Source organism: Phycomyces blakesleeanus (assembly GCF_001638985.1).
Source record: "Phycomyces blakesleeanus NRRL 1555(-) unplaced genomic scaffold PHYBLscaffold_33, whole genome shotgun sequence".
Taxonomy (NCBI): Eukaryota; Fungi; Mucoromycota; class Mucoromycetes; order Mucorales; family Phycomycetaceae; genus Phycomyces; species Phycomyces blakesleeanus.
This window is the reverse complement of record NW_017265163.1, coordinates 28,831-48,872: the sequence shown is the minus strand read 5'-3', so window position 1 is coordinate 48,872 and position 20,042 is coordinate 28,831. Positions and strand designations below refer to the sequence as shown.

The following is a 20,042-nucleotide window of genomic DNA, read 5'->3' as shown; positions in this document are numbered from 1 at the left end:
TATACATATCCTTTCTTTTCATATAATTCACTCAAATAAAATGCTTCTATTAATTATGCTATATGATACTTAGACTTCTAATAGGGAAGGGTTTTATATTAACTTCCAGTAGGCTCTGAGGCTTACTCCCCCACCCCCACCCCCAAAGGGGGGGAGCACCGCTCCTCTAGTTACTATTTAAATTTATTACTATTTACAATTATTACTATTTACATTTATTACTATATACAATTATTATTTAAAGTATTCTTTTTTATTTTTTTGGAGAGTTTTTTCAGAATTTTCTTCAGATTTTATATTACCAATAATTAAAGTACATAGTTTAAGAAAGAATTTTTTATAATCATGATCACAGAGTACAAATAATTGCAACACTGTGGCCAGCACTTCTTTTAAAAGCAATCTTTTCTCATCAGCAGAAATTTGATATGTTGGCTCTTCTTTTTTCTCTTTTTTTTTTCTACTAATTCTACTTCTTCTTCATCGTCAAAGATATAATGTTCTAGGGTATAGAGAGACTTTTCAGAGGTATTAATGTTTTTAATATCTTTGTTTGTTATCTTCTCAAATCCAAGAATGACGTTAACTCTTTAAATGAGTATAGTGATGGTCTTGGGTATAAGAGGCTGAGTATTTTTTGGTGAGGATATATGGTTGTTAAAAAGTCAGATATGATTGAAGCAGCTGGTAATTGTTTTGGGTGTTACTTTTTTTCAAGCTCTCAAAATAAACTTCATGCTTTCAAGTTGTGTTAACTTGGAGAGGTTATCAGGGTTATCAATCTTTTCAGAGATATATCTACCAGTTCCAAGAGTATATTGATAGTTCTGGTATTTAACTTTAAAGTTTTGGATAATACTGGCATCTAAAGGTTGGAGATATGATGTTGTGTTTGGTGGAAGATATAAGAATCCGAGATTGATATATGAGGCAGTAGTATTATGACAAGGAGCATTGTCAAGCAGGATCAGAAATTTGCGATTCAAATTTCTTGCTTGACTATCAATAACCATGCAAATGTATTTAAAGATTGCTCCCGTCATCCAGTTTTTATTACTGTAGTAGTAACAGAATCCAAGCTCACTGCCTGTATTATTATTTTAAAAAAAAGTATTTAGTAAAGAAGAAACACTGCAAAAATCCACTGAAATACTATCGTGTAAAACTGTCTGTAATATAGTGTAATTTTGGGGTTTAACTTCTATCTTTGGTGTGATTTGATATGGTACTAAAAGTAGCTTGAGAACAAGTGCCGTGTCGCACCTAAGATGTGGAGTTAATCTTGAAAATATGACTGAGTACGGTTCATTAGTATTTCTGTGTGTGCACTGACGTAGTATGAAGTATTAAGAAGGTTTAGTTTAAGTTTACATTTTATTGTGATACACGGGTCATGCCAGTTTAAAGAACGATATGCAGGTACTTGATTCATGTAGTAAAGGTAGGATCGTCAACTGTTTTAACTAATCCTTGACACTCTTTATTATGAGGTCATTCATAGCATACTCTCCCAATTACTTGATATTCAGTTATTATTGATTTAAAATATAGTTTATTTTTTGTATTTATTAAAAAAAAAGAATTGTTCTGGACTGATGATCTAGTAGTATTATTGTATATTCTAGATCATTTCTACTAGCCTGCTTGATATTATTTTGGATCGGGTGGTTCTTTACCCAAAAAATAAAATGCCTAAAAAATAAAAACAATATGCTGTTTGATATGATAGAGCAATGTTTAGAAAGTATGAACAAGAAGTGTGTTCAATCAAAAGGATTATGCTTTCTATATTCTACAGATACCAGCATTTATACAAACTTATACTTACACAACAGCTGTTTGTTGAGAATAAACAGAATTTTTTTGACGATGGTAAAGATGACGTTTGATACAATTCCTTTGACTATGAGAATAATTGACAAAAATTAATTTGGATGAATTGGATGCTAGAGAAATTCATTTACCTTTATAAATCAAGAGAATACATTTGTAAGCCAAGAAGTACTTTTCAAGAGCTAATATAGCATCTAGTAAAAGAAAATATTATATTATTATAGTGTATCAATAATGTTAACATATAGATATTCTTTAAAAAAAAAGACTTACCATTGTAATGTCAGTAGCATGGGATAAAGACTCTTGATCTATGGCGTGTTCGTGAGAGGGACATTCACCTATAATAAAAAGTATATTTGGTTAGATAAATATTAAAACATAATATAATAAAAAAAGAGATATAAAATATTACCATGTTGATAGCCGTGTTTAACTATAGAGAGTATTTTTGGCGATATGGGCTTTATGAAAGAAAGAGAAAAAGTTAGAATAATGTTATGGACTGATGGCAAGAAGTATATTTACTAACCTTTACTAATCCGGATGACCATTGTGAAGAAGATGCATCAGAAGAAAATAAAATGCTAGTGTCTACAACAACAGAAACAATTATTATTTTTAGTTATATATATATATATATTATTTTAAATAAGTCATCTTACCCGAAAAACGCGTGAAAATAATGAAAGTTGGAAAGAAAGAGAATGGAAGAGAAAAAGAGAGAAGAGAGAAAACAGTAAAATGGGGAAAAAGTAAAAAATAAAAAATAAAAATAAAAAAAAGCCAAAAGACCAAAAGACGGAAGGATGGAAAGACAAAAAGACAAAAAGGCAATAAGCATATATTAGATGGAGTTCAAAATAAAGTAATACGAAGGCCAATTCTCATTTAGTATTCAAAGAAGTTATTTTGGATATATTCATAAAATAATATTCATCACATATAAATATTCTCAGACATTTAATATCATTGAAAGTTTGTTCTTTATTTATAGTTGCGCACTTAATCACAAATCTTTACCTACTTACTCACCTACCCAAACATTCACACAAACGATTTCAATCTACCTCTGTAGATTTATTATAAAAGACATAAAATATATACGAATTTATATAATAGACCAATATTAATAATTGCAAAATGGGCAATACAACATTTATTAGAAAATGTCTGGAAACCGCCATATTCTCCCTGAGATTACTGTGGAAGAGAAAAGAATCACTGCCAGCCTTGCTGGTATGCAAGCTGACATAAAAGCAGTAAATGTCAATTGTCTGACACGGGCAAAAACGTTGGTGCCATTGCGGCAACCAGCTCTGATAACGCTGTACCAGCCAGCATGGTTACCAACCCCATTCCTGCTCCCATTGTTGCCACCATCCTTGCTACTGCTAGTACCGAGATCACTGCACCTCCCCAAGCAGATTTTGCTGCGGGACCAAGTAAGGCCAATACCAAAAATGCCTATGTATGTATTCGAATATATAAAAATATATCAATTCAGTATTTAATTATAATCAAATAGAAATTCATCAAATGGTACATGTGAAATCCCAACTTTTGGTCAGACGAGCCTGCCTTGGTGCAGGCAAACAAAAATAGGCCCAGATGGGCCACTACAGTTTGCTTTCGCCTTTTGCCTAACCAAGAATCGGCTAAGAATGTTTTTGACTATCTGGTGCCCAAGTTTGTTGGTGTTGGAATGAGAGAGGCAGACCTGAACAAATATGTCTACACGACTTACTGCTCTTGTAAGCGTGAGCAGAACAAGGATAGAGAAGCCAAGAAGAAGTCGAATACTGTTTCCAGAAGACATAGGCGTGAGAAGGAGGTAGATTATATTTTTAATTGACTTCATTTTATATTTTTCTTGATATAAATTAGCAAAAATTCTTAATTGATATTTCTATTAGCACTTCAGACATCGCAAGGCAGCATACAATAAGAACAAGATTGCCATTGACAAGAAAATGGCGCAAGATTGCTCTGCTCTGCTCATCAGGGAAGCAATGTCTGAAGGTGAATCAGACAGTGATTCAAGAGGCTCAACTTCTTCCCAACCGATTCAGATCTTGCGTCCAGGATGGAGAAGCAATGAGGTAAATTTTTCAGATAATTTAAATTTTTTTTTGTTTTCGTGATGTATAATAATATATGGATATGAATATTGTCCTTTGCATAGTACAATCGTTTGATTGAACTCGTTGATGAGGCTGTTATAGCTGATTTGGGCAACAATGCCCATCAGTTACTGGAACGAATTTGGTTAAGAACCACAGATTCGGCAGTCCCAGATGCAATTGCGTCACAGTTACCTCAGTGGGCTCTTAGAAATGGGCCCTAGATAAAATATGCAAATTCTTTTTTTTAAACAAAAAAAAAACTTTTCGTCTATGCCTACTTCCTACACTCTAATTATAAAAAAAAAGAGGTACTACTCATCTTTGGAGTTTTCTTTTTGTTTTTCTTTATAGAAAGAGGGGCATAGGACATATTTATTAATAGAAATTTTAGACATAATATTTTTTGGGTAAAGGAATGACAAGTGTTTTTTTGATATTATTTCTTGTTTTTTCACTAGCAGTTGCAACTTCCATGTCAATGCGATGTACTGGCAGAATGCTATGGTAATTGTCTGGCGTGAAGTTTGGCAAGTAGATATCAATGCTTTCAGTTTCGCGCCTTTTATCAGCTGTAATTGATAACCATCGAATATATGCAAAGATGTGTTTTTTTTTATGGACTTGGGATGCAGGAGAGTTTGGATGTGGTAGAGGTGTGAATGATTGAATGAACAAGTACTGAATTTGTCCTGTGCATGCGGTTTTAGTTACGTTGTTGCCACCAAGAAACATTGCTTGTACAAAAGACCCACGATTTTCACAACTGTTTTTGCCTTTATATATTTGGCCAAGGAGATTGATTGATTTTAATTTTGTGATTTGATTATCAACAAAATAAGGGCATAAGGAAGTATTGCGGTAACTAACAATACCAGGATTGGCATATACAAGCTGATAAAAATGGAGTAATTGAGGATAATTAATATCACTCATTGTCAATGCGTTTAAGGAACGTAATGGGAAGGATGACAGAGGAAGTGGTTTGTTGCCTTTCGTTGAAGGTGATGGGCATAAGAATATGTTAACAAATTGTTGCAATCGGAAATTTTGGTGTGAAAGGGAAGCATAGAAGGCATAGGAGGCATAGGAATCATAGTTGGCGGTAGTTGTGGCAGAGGAAGTAAGTTTTTGAAGGAGTGGGATGAAGGGGACTAGGCTAGGGCATATCAAGACCTTTCGCATGTAATTACCCTTATATGCATCATTAATGAATGTTTTTATATATGTAGCCTCAAATCCGTCTTTTCGATTGGTGTCAATTTTCTTAAGCAGCCCATTGTACCTCTCAAAACCAAAGAGCCAATAACCATACACTGGTCCAAAATTGTTGATGGTCTCACGAAAATGAAGATGCAAGTGTATGTTGCAGGTGAGAAAACCAGGTTTATATATTACTAGGCATTGCTGACAGAAACTCTGCATATAGTCGTGAGCTTTGTTGATTTCAGACATAGTAATTGATGGCTTTATGAGAAGATGGCATGCATTTACAAAATCCATCCAGTTCTTCAACTTGTGTCATGGCAGAATATTCTTCAAGAGAACTGGAGAGTATTACTAATACCCAGAATTTCTATTTGTTTGCTTTCATATATGAGAAACCCTTCTCAATTTTGGATCTCAAAATTGTGTAATCGGCTGGCAGCACCATTGATTCTGACATCTTTTGCATTGTGGTCAAATCCGCTGGTGATATGTCATTTTCTTTGATCCATTTTTCAACCATTCTTTTTGCCATTCCTAGGAAAAGATTATGCATGGGATCAATGATCGTTCCACGTACTAGATCAAAGTATCTAAGACAATACAACTGCAACCATCGGACACCATTTTCGACCTCCAGCTGCTGTCTTTCTGAGGGGGTGCTTGCACTTTCCCACTCCTCAGCATGAAAACGGTTCATATCATTATTTTTTGGCTGCCATTGGTCTGTGTCGAATCCAGAAAAGTCAACAGCAGAACTGCCTTCCAGACGAGGGAATTGTTTGTTATATTTGTAACATGCACACGTGCTATTGTGTGCAGTGAATCCACTGGTCTTTCTTGCTGCAGGAATGTCACACGCTACCATTAATAATGCTGCACGAATCTGAGTGCCTGCTGGGTGTTCGTAAGGAGGTACATGTATTCCAACATACAGCTCCAATAACTCATCCACCAATGGTCTTAAGTAGTTATTGATTTTGTCAGTTTTTGACTCCTTTGGCCCAGGCATAAGTCCAACTAGAATTGTGTTCTCTGCCAAAAATCGTTCTTCTCGAGGAAGATTGTTGACAACCAGGTACATGGCACTACACGAATAACTGGCCCCATCAAAGGGCTGGAACCAATCGATGTTCAACGTGATCATTAACGAACGAGGGTCTTCAACATAGGATTCGCCATCCTTATCTTCCAACTCTTTCCACATATTGCCATCATATACATCGCACAATGTATTTACAATCTTTAACTGCTTATTCTACTGTCTGATTTTTTGCTTGAAATCTGGGCAGAGAAAGAGCAATCTTAGTGCATTTTTTACTGACTGGTAACAGTATTCACGTTTGGCGACCTGGAGACCAGAGAAAGATGTTTTTGTCAATTGACAGTTGCATGCAGAACGCGCGCCAAGCTTCATGAAGTCCCAATGGGAAGGAGCCAATGCACTTTTCTCATACACCTTGTGGCAGTCCTGACACACAAGGAATCTCTGAACGCTTTTGTTCATGGTGGAGAAACCTGTCATGCATTGGAGACCAGGAAGGCTCAAGGGCAATTGGAAATCCTGCTCGTAAATCATCAAGAGCTTGTTGATGAACTCGATCAAGACAACAGCACCCTTGTTGACCACATAGCGGGAAGCAAACATTACCACAAAAGTAGCAATGAACCTGTGCACTGGGTTCTCAGGCATATCGGGAGTGGCAAAAGGGTCTATTATAAAAAAAATTAACACCCCCATTTTTTTTCTTAGTTGTTCAATACTGACCTTCATTATCAAATTCTTCGACCTCGATTTCAACAATATCTTCAACCCCTTCAACCTCTTCAACCTCTTTGCTTTCTTCTTCGTCATTGTTCATGTCATTGTCATCATCAGCATTGTCAACAACCTCATTGTCAATAGTCATGTTGTCATTGTCAGACATAATATTGGCTTCCCAAAAAGGTGAGTTGGTCTGACCAACCGATATTTCCAAGGGGCCTGCTTCCTGGGACAGAAAAGCTACATATAGAATAAAACTCTTAGTTTATATCCTCTGGTGTTAAAATATATTCTGCTTACTTTCAACATCAACTTCCATCGAGCTGCTTTGAGCAAATGTATCTATTTAAAATTATTATTATACAAAATACCCCCAAAAAATAAAAACCAAAAATTCCAAAAAAAGTACCCATTTCACTTCTTTTGAAGGCTTCATATCTTGCTCTTTTGTTATGGCGTTGAGCAGTTTGTCTTTGAACTAGACTGTAACCTCCTTGGTTATTTTTGCATTCATTGCAAAAGCACTTCTTATTATGAGTGTTCGAAGTAGAAGACATTGTGTTTTTTTAATTGTTTAAAATGTTAAAGTAAAATAAAAACAAGTGTTACATATGTTTTTATTTATTACGACTTTATAATAATAATGATAAAGTAACTATGATAATCGAAATAGCTAAGCCAATAGGATCCAGTACAATGACACTATCAGTTTGAACACAAAAATAATGCTGAGATAAAAAATCACCCTAAATTTACTATGGTGTTCAGGTACCCCCACACATAGGTATTCAGGGTCATTTTTCCAGTGAAACTTATTAATCGCAGCTTATATAAGATTTGTAGTAAATTACTAGTCTTCTTGCTAAAGCAACGAGGTTTGGCATGCTTGCCAATGATAAATAGCTCCAATTTTAAGGAGTCATCAGAGTTAGCAATGAGGGCCACAGTGAGCCAAGTCTTGTTGAATTTTTGGCCAGAAACCGCAGCCTTTGAGATGGTGGTGGTGGGGGGTTGCTTGTAGAAGAGATCAGTCTCATCAAAGTTTAAGATGTCTCTTCTCTTGTATGTCTTCAACTTCTTGATATTTTCTATTCTCAACTTGAGACCCATGGTGTCGACTGGGGCAGAGGCTGCTGTGCTGTGCATTCTTCTGCCCTTATACCCGAGTCTCTTCTTCATGTTGGCAATCCACCCATCGAAGAAACTGGGAAGATCTTCTTCAGCAATGCCAAGCTTAGTGATGGCAGGTGCCCTGGCACAATTTTTGATCATGTTGACGTTGATGGGGTTGCATCTGCTCTCCATGATACTCATGTAGAGGTCAACCTTCTCCTCTAGCTGAGGATTGGCTGCCTTCTTGCTGCTAAGCTTCTCCAGTTCTTACTTATCTTTCTTCTAGAGGTGCTTTTCTTACTGGAGGATTTGGGAGATTGCAGGCTGGGATGGCAGCTTGGCCCAGTCTCTCAACTGGTCTTGGTTAAGGCCATGCTTAGCCTTCTCACAGAGCTCCAGCTTTTGCTTTCTATTGAGACGGACACATTTGCTGCCAGTGTTCTCAATGTTGGAAGAAGAAAAGATGTTAGGTGACTTAGGCATTTTGAGAAAAGAGAATAAGTTTTATGCGTTGTGTGTGTGTGTGTGCGTGTGCTGAGAAAGGTTTGTATCAATAAAGACAACTGTAATAATATATATACTATGATATGTCTTTTATATTAAGCAAGTTGATGTTAAATGTATCATATTTTTAAGGTCACATAAATTCTTATAAGACAAGTCCAATAGTAAACACAGCATTAATTCCAGAGACCAATAATATTGATGGACGTGAATGAAAAAAAAACGACCCCCTTGCAAAAGAAGTGTAACTATCATAGTTAGAAAATATTAATAAATATAGAAAACTTGTGTTTTCTTAAATAAAACATTAATTATCAAAAGACTTACTCTTATTGTTCTATATATTTAATCTTATATTATTGCAAAACTTACTCTATACCCAAATATTTTAAAATTAAATATATAACTTAAAAAAGACTCATTCTATTCTTTCTACATGCTGAAATATATATAACCTTGATTAAAATTTTTAATAAATAGATATAATAGTAAACATCTTTAATAATAAAATATTTATTCATATATCTCTCATTTATTTATTAAAATATTTGATATTAGCTTATAATTGTCTTGTATTTAATGTATTTTTATCGTATTTGACTAGTCATAAAAAAAATATAAAACAAGTCCAATAATAAACACAGCATTAATCTCAGGGACCAATAATATTAGCAGATCTGAAGGTAGAAGAAATCTATAAAAGGGCACATAACTGACATACTTAGAACCTTATCTTAATTGATATCAAAATTCTTTTCTATTTTCTACTCCAATAAAACTCAAATATCACCAAGTCTCACTTATTCCTACATATCTACTATATCTTATCTTCTCTACACCTATAGACATATCACAAATACTTCAATTTTGATATATTTTATAGCTCTTATTACTATTAGACTTGTCATATATAAGAATAAAAATAAATATCACAGCAATGTGCTATAATAAAAATAAGAGTCACTCAAATCGGAGAACAAGTAATACTAAAAAAGACATCTGAGCAAGAAAAAATATATTTGATTTAGTAATAGGAATATGATTTGGCAACTCCCAAAGAATATTACTAAATCAAGCTTTGACTGTAAATTATTATAAGTATAATGATAACTCATAAACACAATTACTTTCTATGTTAATAATTCATTAGGACTACACATTTTTATATAATTAATTATATATTAATTATTTCAATATCATGTTACTCTGATTAAGGCTCAGATACAATTGATTATCTGATCTTATTCATATAATTTTTCTGGCCCAAAATAATATAAATAGCAGTAGTAGTTCAGAGTAGAAACCTCATCAAATTTTGATATCAAATCTTTTCTTAATAAACAAACCTTACACAAGTTTGTACAAATCTTCATTCCTCATCTCGAATCATAAATTCTTCTTCTTAAAAACTTAATCCAACTTCAATCTCCACAACAATAGCTTATTTTTTATGCTATAATAAATTAAAATAACAAGCTAATCATAAAATCAGATATCTTAGATAGTATTATATATCAGTTAAATAAGAATGTAGACAATAAACTAAATATATATTATATCAGATAAAAACAAACAAATATTATATAATATTCTCATATTATTATTTTAAATATATATATAATATCTATATCAATACATAAAGTAAATACTAAAAGAAAAAACTTATATTTTGTAAAATCAAATAAATACAATCTTAAAATACTTCTTATTAATGCAGTCAGTTTATTTTAATAATTGATATATAAATTAAATAACAGACAAAGTTTTTAATAAGTGCTAATTTGTTTTTAAAAAAAAATAAAAAATGAGAAGCTGTTTCATATAATCAGTATATCTATATCATTAATATATATAATAAAAATTTTACGTTTAAGAAACTTAAAAAGTATCAAATATAAAAAGTATTATTTCTTATCAACTCTTTTTATATACTTGAATTTTAGTATAAAAAATATCAAACGTGTTTTTATTGCTATTTTATCTTTGTATTTATTAAAAAGACACATATGAAAACATAGATTATAAGAGTTTACTTTTAAAAAAAAAGAATAGTTCTTGTATACAAATAAATATATGTAAAATATATTTATAATTTTTTAGTAACTTCTATCAACTTATTTATATATACAGAATTCTCATATCAAATTTGCCATATAGAACAAAAATTTAGACACAGCCATAAAAAAAATTGTCACAAATACACAATCAAATTTGCCAAAAATATAGTATCAAATTTGTTACATGCAGTATTGAACTAGCCATGAATGCAAATTTATGATACATAAGTTTATTTATTTGATTTGATTTACAATTGAAAATTCAAATGAATAAAAAGATGTGTAAAGCATATTATTATCTTCATGTCTTATATAATTTACATTGAATAGTATATATTTTACTAATGTAAAAAACATACAAGAAGCATAAATAAAAATCTGTACAATCTTCATATATTGTTTCTTTTTATATTCAAAAATAAACTCTATACCTATTCCTCAAAAAGCTTATAATGTCTGATACAGAAAGAACTCTAATGCTACATACAAAATCCAGAAAGAGAATGAAATACAGTGATGTCACTTGCTCAACTCACATCTGTCACCTGATAATTGAAAAGAGTAAAAGCTAGTTGCAAGCTCTATCAGAAATTGTCAAGGAGCTTAATATTCTGCACTTGACTGTGAACTCAATAATTCGAAGATTTGAGAGAACTGGAAGTGTAAAGTATAAGTCTCTGGGTAGTGATTTTAGAACAATCATCAAAGATTATCCCAAACAGTTTATTCTGGATGTGATTAATAGCAAAAGTACTATCACTCTAGCAGAGCTACAACAAGAGCTAATAAATCATTTCGATGACCTAGAGAAAATAAGTATCCCAACTCTGTGTAATCATTTTCACTACGTTGAGAGAATCACTCTCAAAAGAGCACTACCAATTGAGAAGAAGAGAAATGACAAAGTGACTCTTAGAAAAAGATGTAACTCTATTGTAAGTCTGTAGCCAAAAGGAATCTTGTACAGTCAAAACTGTATTTTTATTAATGAGACCAGCTTTAATTTTAAATTGATCAAGGGACATGCCAGAGCAAAGACAGGAGAGTGTGCTCTTGTGCCAACAAAATCCAAAAGAGCCAAAAATGTGACAATTCTTTCTGCTTTTTCATCTGAGAGAGTTAAATTTTGCCATACAAAGATAGTAGAAAATAATTTTACATGAAAATAAAATCCAAATGTGTGAATTTCAGTCGAAGTCATATATGAATTTTATCAGAAAAAATGTATGAAAATTTACTCATTGATATGTGAATAATATATTCAAAGTTAGCAAATAATTAGTGAAAATACAGTATTTGTAATTGTGACTTTTTTCAAGTATTTCTACTTTATAATTTATTGATAAATCAAGAAATATATAAAAAACACTTAACATGTGTTAGTTTATTATATCTTTTATGCAAAAAAAAGGGTATGTTGGTCTATTTTACCATAGATCTCTCATAACATCTGCTATTTAAAAGTCTGTCTTTAAAATACCAACCTTGTAACAAGTTATAAACTTGTAACTTTTATAGCCAATAGCATGCCTGTTTTAGCCTATTAGTTTTACTTTTTGTCAAATACAATTTATGGGATTTTTTATTATTTTCCATCTAAGCCAATAAAACATTTTAAATATAGGAGATCTATATCTTTTTAGATATTTGTATTGTTGTGTCTAAGGATAACCCTGCCCATATCCTAGCTGTAACTAGTACTCCGGCATTCTCATTGTCTGCATCTCTCAATGCATGGATCACCTCTCTGCGTCCTTCTGTTTCTGTCTCTGTCTCTGTCTCTGTCTCTGTCTTGTACTGTTGTGGTATGCATAAGCTTACGTATACCACAACATGTCCTATCTCTAGCTTCTCTATCTCTTAATATTTAGTATAAATACTTGCTCAATTGCTATCAATAAAAGACTATCTTTCTTAAGCTCATAATCTTCGTCTCCCAAGCCTAGTTTCCTAAACTAGCCTTGTATCCATACATAACTTTACATAGTTATTACATGGTGGAGAAGCTTGTCTCTTCAATACTGCCTCTGACTCTACCGCCTCTTTGCTTCATCTCCTGTGTTCCTTTGCTTTTCCTGCCCCATGGCCACCAATAGTCAACACAACCCGCTGAACAACCCTGACATGGCCAACATTCAGGGCTTGCTCATGGATTCACCTATGGATCTTCCTCTGCCTTTACCTGACATTTTGGCCAACAATATGTTAGCCTCTCTCTACCTCACCTCCGCCGCGGAGTCTCTGATCATGCCGGTGTACAATCCATCAATGTACATCACATCTTGGCTCATGCAATACCGCACCAAAGCTACTCTCATTGGTGTACCCCACACCTTACTTGGTAAATTTCTTTCACACTATCTCCTGCCTGACATCGCGGAATGGATTTGTGTGTCCAGTTGCCAAGATAACTGGGACGAGTTGGTGCACCTTCTCACCAGCACTTATGGTCTTGACCCAGAAGTGGAGAAGGCACAACGTCGACGTGCACTACAAGCCACAACCCAGGGAAACCTCTCCATCAGATTGTTTTGCGTCAAGTTTGCAACTCTGGCAAATGACATGCCCGATTCTGGCTGCCTGTCTCCCTGCACAATCCTCAAAATTTTCCTCCACAACATCAAACCTCGCTTGCATCAACTCATTGAACCCACTTTGACTGTCTTGGATGACTGAGAAACTGCATATGACAAGGCTGTGGTTCACAAGAACCAGATTGGCGATTTGGCCCCTCCCCCTTATCTCTTCCACTCCTCTTGCTGGCTGGAACCCATGGACTATTCTGCTGCAATATCTGCTCCTTGTTGCCCTCTCTGACAGGGCCAAACTGACAATGTACCTCGTCTCTGGTGACCCGATGGGAAACCCATCTGTGAGTACTGCAAAGGCGCCCACCACAACAAGGACTGCCCAGGCACACCTTGTTCAGCCACTATCACTTCTCAATCAGAAGAAGACGGCCTGACAGACCCTCTCTCTGCTGCGGTGACCGTGACCCCAGGCTTCAACAACACCACTTTCTACGTCTTTAAGGCGTCAGGTCCCTTGGTCCCATGCATTATTCAAAATAAAGCCCTGTCTGCCTTGATTGATATGGGATTGGCAATCACAGCCATTCGGGCTTTTGCATTAACCAACCTCACTACAGTCATCAACAAATCTCAATTTATCACCTTCAACACAGCAGCGGGAGTATCTGCACATTCCCATGGCACCACCACCTTCACTGTTGCCCTACTGGGTTGACCGGTGTGCCTCACCTTCCATGTGGTGGACCATCTGGCCCACGATGTAGTCTTGGGTTATCTGGACCTCAAGTGACTCTCTGCCACTATCAACACTTCATTGAATAGCATTAGGTTCGACTCTTGTGCCACCATCTCGAAACCAACCAGCTGTGCACCCTCACCAGTGCGTGCCATGGGCCATGTCCAACTAACAAGATTGTCCCACTGTTATCACCATGTCATTGGACCAGCCAACTTGTTGGCATATGTCAAAACCAGTGTGGAAGTTTGCTCTGGCCAATTGTGTGCTATTGCCACAGGTGTGGTGCAGTTTGACAAACAGAGACATGGAGTAATCAAGTTGGCCAACCTGAGCACCACTACATTTCAAGTTCAGAATGGTAGTCTTTTGGCTACTGTGGAAATAATGGGAAGTATAAACGCAATTTCTATAAAGAACGATAATAACACTTCTTCTACCCCAGCTTCCACCACAACCCCAGGGGACCCATTCGACTTAAAGGATATGTCAGTGGACGCTGATCTTGATGAAAACCACAAGTTAAATATTCTCCAATTACTCAACAACTTCCGATCCATCTTTGCCACCAAGGCTCACATGGTTACAACCACGGTACAACATCACATTGACACGCACAATCATCTACCAATCTCCAGCCCACCTCATCGAGTGTCAGCGGCTGAGACTGACAAAATTAATGACATGATTGACAAGATGCTCCGCAATGGAATAATCACCCCCTCCCACTCACCATGGAGTTCTCCGGTAGTTATTGTTATCAAAAAGGATAGCTCCCCTTGGTTCTGTATTGACTACTGCAAACTCAATGGAATTACAACTCGAGATGTGTACCCTCTCCCCCACATTGACAACACCCTTCACTCTTTGGGGAACTCAGCAATTTTCTCGACCCTAGATCTCATCGTCTCATATTGGCAGATTGAGCTCAATACCAACTCACACCCCCGCTCTGCATTTGTATGCCAGAAGGGGCTGTTTGAGTTTGTCCAGATGTTGTTTGGATTGTCAAATGCACCAGCAACAATGCAAAGGTTGATGGATGCTCTCTTGGCTGGCCTCAAGTGGCAACTGTGTATCATCTATTTAGACGACATCATTATTTTTTCACCATTGTTCCAACAACACCTTCTCGACCTCAAGGCAGTTTTCACTTGGCTGCACTTGGCTTCCTTAACAGTGAATCTCAAAAAATGTCAATTTGCTTGCCCTGAAGTCAAGTACCTTGGGTATGTCATCACTGCCACTGGCCTGAAAACCGACCCAGACAAGATTAAGGCAGTTGCCTCCTCAACTCTGTCAGATGTTGATTCCCTGTGTTCCTTCATTGGCCTCTGTGGGTACTATCACTGTTTCATACCTCAGTTCTCCCAACTGACCACACCGCTTAACACCCTTCTTGCCAATGATACCACCTGGACCTGGACAACTTTGCATGCATCTGTCACGTCTGTTCTTTGGTCAGCCTTACTCACTGCTCCAGTGTTCCGATTTCCAGACTTTGGCCGTCCATTTGAATTACACATGGATGAAGCCTGTACTGCAGGCATTGGAGTGATACTCTCCCAATGGGAATCAGTGTTGTCTCGCCCCCACGCCATCTCCTTTGCCTCCCAGTATCTGTCCCCTGCAGAACAAAACTATGGCATCACAGAAATCAAGGCTCTTGCCATCATGTGGGGTATAAAGAAGTTTGCGCACTACTTAACTGGTACCCACTTCACAGTTGTCACCGACCATCAGGCCCTGCAGTTCCTCTTCAAAACCCCAGACCTCCAAAGACGGCTGGCTCACTGGGCCCTCCTCTTACAAGGTCACAGCTTTACTATCGTATACCAACCGGGTAAGAAGAACTCTGGAATGGACGCACTGTCATACTTCTCCACCATAAACGCAATTGGTGTTGATGAACTACTCACTGCCCAAGCTTCAGATCCAACTTGTTTGACGCAGACATCAAGGGAAACCCTAGAAGCACCATTTTTCTTAGCTCGGGGACTACTCTTCCATGGCTCTCAACCAGTTCTTCCCTTGTCACTACAACAAAAGATTTTCCACCTTCTGCATGGCATATCATCAGCTGGACATCTAGGCCTCTCACGCACTTTGCAGTGGTTCCAATGGTTGTTCTGGTTCCCAAATCTATGACAATGGGTCATCCAAGAAGTCCTTGCTTGTGAAGTCTGCCAGCTCACAAAGTCACCCCGCCATACAGTAGGTCAAACTGCAATATTGACACAAGAACCTGCTCAAGCGCCCTTTGATGATATTGCCATTGATGTGTTTGGTCCATTGCCACTAAGTCTGCAAGACCATCAATACATCTTGGTAGTCCAGTGCCTTTTTTCACACTATGTAGTGCTCATCCCAATCATGGGGCTGCACAAAGCAACAGTGACTGCTGCCCTCACGCCTTGCATTTTTGCTGAACATGGTATTCTTCGCATTATCCAATCCAACAATGGACAACCTTTCTCTTCCCAACTATTAAGTACTATGACTATGCAATAGGAGATCTCCTAACGATTTGCCCCTGCGTATCATCACCAATCAAACGGGATGGTAGAACGATTTATAAGCACCCTTAGAAACATGATCGTTTCATTCTTGGACTAGGCGTCAGCGCATTCTACATGGGACCACCACCTTGGCTTACTCCAGTTGGTGTACAACTCATTGGTCCACCAGTCCACCAAGGTCACGCCCTTTTCATTGGCACATGGGTGAGAACCCAGGCTTCCCACGACTCTGGACCAAGTACCTTACACTCAAACAACTCAAGACTACGCCTCTACCATGAGTGCCACCTTGGCATCAGCCATCAACCTTGTCCAGCTGAGGAATTTGGAAAGTCAGGCAGCCAATGCTCTCCACCTCAACGAGCTCTTTAAGGCACCAACCTTTGAAGTCAATCAACAAGTATTGCTGTTCACAAAGCCACTCTCTTGCCAAGGTCGATCAGAGAAATTAACTCGCACCTGGAAAGGACCATATACCATCCAATAAATTCAAGACGATTGGTATACCCTCTGCTCAGAAATGGGTTGTTTGACCAGAAAGCTCCAACATGTCCACGCTCAACGCCTCAAAGCCTACCACCAGCCACTAGCACCGTCCCCCTCCATTGTGGCCACCACTAAACCACTTGGATGTTGTGTCTAAGGATAACCCCGCCCATATTCCAGCCATAACTAGTACTCTGGCGTTTTCATTGTCTGCATCTCTCAATGCATGGATCACCTCTCTGCGTCATTTTGTTTCTGTCTCTGTCTCTGTCTCTGTCTCTGTCTTATACTGTTGTGGTATGCATAAGCTTATGTATACTACAATATATCCTATCTCTAGCTTCTCTATCTCTCAATATTTAGTATAAGTACTTGCTCAATTGCTATTAATAAAAACTATCTTTTTTAAGTTCATAATCTTTGTCTCCCAAGCCTAGTTGCCAAAACTAGCCTTGTATCTCTACATAACTCCATATAGTTATTACAGTATTTTCTTTATGATTTGTTTAACAAATGCATAATGTTTTATATTGATTTTTTTGGTTTTTATTGATCAAAATAATACAAGTTAAACATAAAGAAGTATGCAAAGAAGAAGTACTAATTTTTATGATATTTAGTAGCAGCCTAAGCTATTCATTCAATAAATAATATAAATATGACTATTTTTATGTAATACTTTTTACTGTTTTATTTAAAAAAACTATTTACTAAGTACTATGATATTGATGAAGACATGTATATTTCTTAATTGATTCTTTTAATTGAAGAGTATAAATCTGCTTTGTGTTAACATTGTTATGCCTGATTCCTACTTTTTAAAAAAACAGAAGACAGATTCCTTGCAATTCTCAAAATCTATCAAGATCTCTAATTAGTATACAAGCAATCTTGACAACCAAATTGTATTTGATGCAGATATTTTTTTGTCAATTCTTCTTAAGTTACTTTTGTTTGTCAACTTTACTGATTCATATTTTATTAATACTAGCCTTCATAGGTATTAAGTATCTTCTTTTTAGAGACATTTAATAATTTAGACCTTGTGAAAAGTAGAATTAAAAAAGACTTTTAAAAAATAAAAAACAATAATGCATTAAAAAGTAATCACAGTCATTACTTTTTAGTGGCAAAGGCTTCTTTAAGTTGAGATTAAAAATATAAGTAATCTGTAGACCATATATGTTCTTTTCTCAATTTTGCAGTCTGATAAGCAGTTTCGCATACTATATTCATCTAAAACAGCCTTCTGGTTTAAAAGCAAAACAATCATACTTTAATGTCAGTCTCTGAATATTAAAATAGACTTAGCACATACTAAACTTAGTAAGTGCATGTTGGACCTTTTCAAGTTATGAGTATCAAAAAATATTCATAGATTTTGTTCTATAATAGTAACTCAGTGCAAGGTTGGAGGCATAAACTCTGATATTTCCTATAGTGTATTAGTTAGCAATTGATTGTCAAGTCTCAATCTGATATCTCTTTTCTGGCACTTGTAACTAAGTCACAGAATCAATATCACTAGGAATTATTAAGTTTTTAAAGAATAGTTTTTAGATAAAAATAAAAAAGATTTTTATTAAATGTAATTCTGAACTATTTATACAAAACGATTGTTGTTTTGATAAAACAATAGCAACAATAATATGTCTTAGATGGTGGTTATACAGTAATATCTCTACAAGTATATTTCTCATATACAACATCTAAAACATAGACAAAAGACCAATCAGCGAAGTCAAGATCTTTTATTTTAAAAAGTCAACTGTTACTGATTGCTTGTAACTTCCGATTTTGGTCACCGATGTCAACTTTGACAAAACAAACTATTCCTTTTGAATTTTATAAAAATTGCACAAACCTCTATATTTAAAGATTTTTTCTACAGCGAGAGAAAAGGAATGCCTTCTGCCAGAATTGAACTGGCGACCTTCTGCTTACTAGGCAGACGCTCTGCCAACTGAGCCAAGAAGGCTGGTGTGGATTCTTCTCGACTTTTGGACACTAACTTCCCAGCCAAAGGTGTCATTGGCATCCTTGTTCATGTCCAGTATGCTGATACATTTAAGGCCAAACTGACAACTGCTTCTGTTGAGATTTTGGACGCATTTGATCCACTTGATCCTGATAATGTTGCTGATTCCAAGTATGCATCTCTGTCCACTCATGAACTTGCCAACACTGCTGCCATGCTTCACCATGATAGATGTCTCCAAGCCCTACAATTCTTGCGCCCACACGTTGCTATCCCAGTTGGTCACTTCTTTTGTGAGGAAGGGTGGATCAGTGAAGATGAAATACCAACACGTACTACTCTTACCAATGCTACTGGCGGGTCTTTGTTCAAACGTCAGCGCAGCTCATCAGTCACTATGTCTGAATGAGTAATCTCAATATCGGATTATGGAATGCCAATGGCCTGCAACCCATAGCCATTCAAGATACCCTTCAACACTGTCAGTCCTTACATATGCTCTTCATTACAGAAACATGGCTTCTCTCTCCCTCACATCTTCCCACATCATGGTCACAAATTCACTTGTATGGGCCTCCTGTAGCTGGCACCTATAGGGGCTCTATGGGTGTTTCTGTTCTCATATCACCTCACTGTCCTTATGCCGTCACTCAAATACCTATGCCCTCCAAATATGCTCTGGCTGTCAAAATTGGCTCACTCAGAATTGTATGCTTATATCTTCCACCAAATATGCCCACCTATGATGTCCTACATGTACTCTCTTCTATTCCTTTAACACATGATACCATTCTTTGTGGTGACTTCAATGCAAGACTTGGCTCTGTTGCTGGTAACTATGCATCAAATTCTCGTGAACTGGCACTATGTTCTTGGATAGAAGAGAGATCTCTATCAGTTGTAAATGCAGATCTTGCACCTTGCATACCAACATATATTTCTTTCCGCAACAACTATGAAATCAGCAGTATTATTGACCTCTTTATAACTAATATGCCACTCATCAATCCTTCTCTTCATATTGCTACTGACTTGTCTCTTGGATCAGATCATTGCCTTTTATCACTTTCCTTTACCTATGATCTACAGCACTCTACCAATATGCCACCACCATTACGCAAGACATGGAACCTCTCACGCCTCAATGAACCTGATGTCCATGCTCTTTATGCTCATACCTTCAATCAAAAC

The 20,042-nt window shown here is 36.3% G+C and overlaps 10 protein-coding genes and 1 non-coding gene across 11 annotated transcripts; 5 read left to right on the top strand and 6 right to left on the bottom strand.

Annotated features, from left to right (window-relative positions):
• Positions 1 to 713: 713 nt before the first annotated feature.
• On the bottom strand, positions 714 to 1,432 carry PHYBLDRAFT_70247 (hypothetical protein; the record flags this gene model as incomplete). Its single annotated transcript, XM_018442243.1, has 2 exons — positions 714 to 1,087; positions 1,372 to 1,432. The coding sequence occupies 2 exons, from the start codon at positions 1,430 to 1,432 to the stop codon at positions 714 to 716; spliced, it is 435 nt and encodes a 144-aa protein (XP_018284803.1).
• Positions 1,433 to 3,002: 1,570 nt separating this feature from the next.
• PHYBLDRAFT_152032 (hypothetical protein) lies at positions 3,003 to 4,180 on the top strand (the record flags this gene model as incomplete). The annotated part of the gene is made up of 5 exons (XM_018432818.1): positions 3,003 to 3,072; positions 3,171 to 3,278; positions 3,405 to 3,667; positions 3,750 to 3,935; positions 4,019 to 4,180. 5 exons carry the CDS (start codon positions 3,003 to 3,005, stop codon positions 4,178 to 4,180), a joined length of 789 nt encoding a protein of 262 aa, XP_018284802.1.
• A 166-nt stretch (positions 4,181 to 4,346) lies between these two features.
• PHYBLDRAFT_152031 (hypothetical protein) lies at positions 4,347 to 5,411 on the bottom strand (the record flags this gene model as incomplete). Its single annotated transcript, XM_018432817.1, has 1 exon — positions 4,347 to 5,411. The coding sequence occupies one exon, from the start codon at positions 5,409 to 5,411 to the stop codon at positions 4,347 to 4,349; it is 1,065 nt and encodes a 354-aa protein (XP_018284801.1).
• A 277-nt stretch (positions 5,412 to 5,688) lies between these two features.
• Positions 5,689 to 6,228, bottom strand: PHYBLDRAFT_102136 (hypothetical protein; the record flags this gene model as incomplete). The annotated part of the gene is made up of 1 exon (XM_018427673.1): positions 5,689 to 6,228. A coding segment is annotated over one exon (540 nt), but the record flags the coding sequence as incomplete, so codon positions are not given.
• A 192-nt stretch (positions 6,229 to 6,420) lies between these two features.
• PHYBLDRAFT_70250 (hypothetical protein) lies at positions 6,421 to 7,484 on the bottom strand (the record flags this gene model as incomplete). Its single annotated transcript, XM_018442244.1, has 4 exons — positions 6,421 to 6,875; positions 6,931 to 7,167; positions 7,228 to 7,269; positions 7,337 to 7,484. The coding sequence occupies 4 exons, from the start codon at positions 7,482 to 7,484 to the stop codon at positions 6,421 to 6,423; spliced, it is 882 nt and encodes a 293-aa protein (XP_018284799.1).
• Positions 7,485 to 7,668: 184 nt separating this feature from the next.
• On the bottom strand, positions 7,669 to 8,106 carry PHYBLDRAFT_118927 (hypothetical protein; the record flags this gene model as incomplete). Its single annotated transcript, XM_018428655.1, has 1 exon — positions 7,669 to 8,106. The coding sequence occupies one exon, from the start codon at positions 8,104 to 8,106 to the stop codon at positions 7,669 to 7,671; it is 438 nt and encodes a 145-aa protein (XP_018284798.1).
• Positions 8,107 to 11,053: 2,947 nt separating this feature from the next.
• Positions 11,054 to 12,465, top strand: PHYBLDRAFT_70252 (Homeodomain-like DNA binding domain-containing transcription factor; the record flags this gene model as incomplete). The annotated part of the gene is made up of 4 exons (XM_018442245.1): positions 11,054 to 11,162; positions 11,190 to 11,536; positions 11,621 to 11,743; positions 12,226 to 12,465. 4 exons carry the CDS (start codon positions 11,054 to 11,056, stop codon positions 12,463 to 12,465), a joined length of 819 nt encoding a protein of 272 aa, XP_018284797.1.
• Positions 12,466 to 12,683: 218 nt separating this feature from the next.
• On the top strand, positions 12,684 to 13,277 carry PHYBLDRAFT_70253 (hypothetical protein; the record flags this gene model as incomplete). Its single annotated transcript, XM_018442246.1, has 1 exon — positions 12,684 to 13,277. The coding sequence occupies one exon, from the start codon at positions 12,684 to 12,686 to the stop codon at positions 13,275 to 13,277; it is 594 nt and encodes a 197-aa protein (XP_018284796.1).
• Positions 13,278 to 13,809: 532 nt separating this feature from the next.
• Positions 13,810 to 14,556, top strand: PHYBLDRAFT_174788 (hypothetical protein; the record flags this gene model as incomplete). Its single annotated transcript, XM_018437339.1, has 3 exons — positions 13,810 to 13,892; positions 13,955 to 14,389; positions 14,442 to 14,556. 3 exons carry the CDS (start codon positions 13,810 to 13,812, stop codon positions 14,554 to 14,556), a joined length of 633 nt encoding a protein of 210 aa, XP_018284795.1.
• A 1,945-nt stretch (positions 14,557 to 16,501) lies between these two features.
• PHYBLDRAFT_70255 (hypothetical protein) lies at positions 16,502 to 16,874 on the top strand (the record flags this gene model as incomplete). The annotated part of the gene is made up of 2 exons (XM_018442247.1): positions 16,502 to 16,625; positions 16,651 to 16,874. The coding sequence occupies 2 exons, from the start codon at positions 16,502 to 16,504 to the stop codon at positions 16,872 to 16,874; spliced, it is 348 nt and encodes a 115-aa protein (XP_018284794.1).
• Positions 16,875 to 18,778: 1,904 nt separating this feature from the next.
• On the bottom strand, positions 18,779 to 18,851 carry PHYBLDRAFT_t265. The gene has a single exon. It is a non-coding gene; the product is annotated as a tRNA-Thr (tRNA).
• Between the last annotated feature and the right edge of the window lie 1,191 nt (positions 18,852 to 20,042).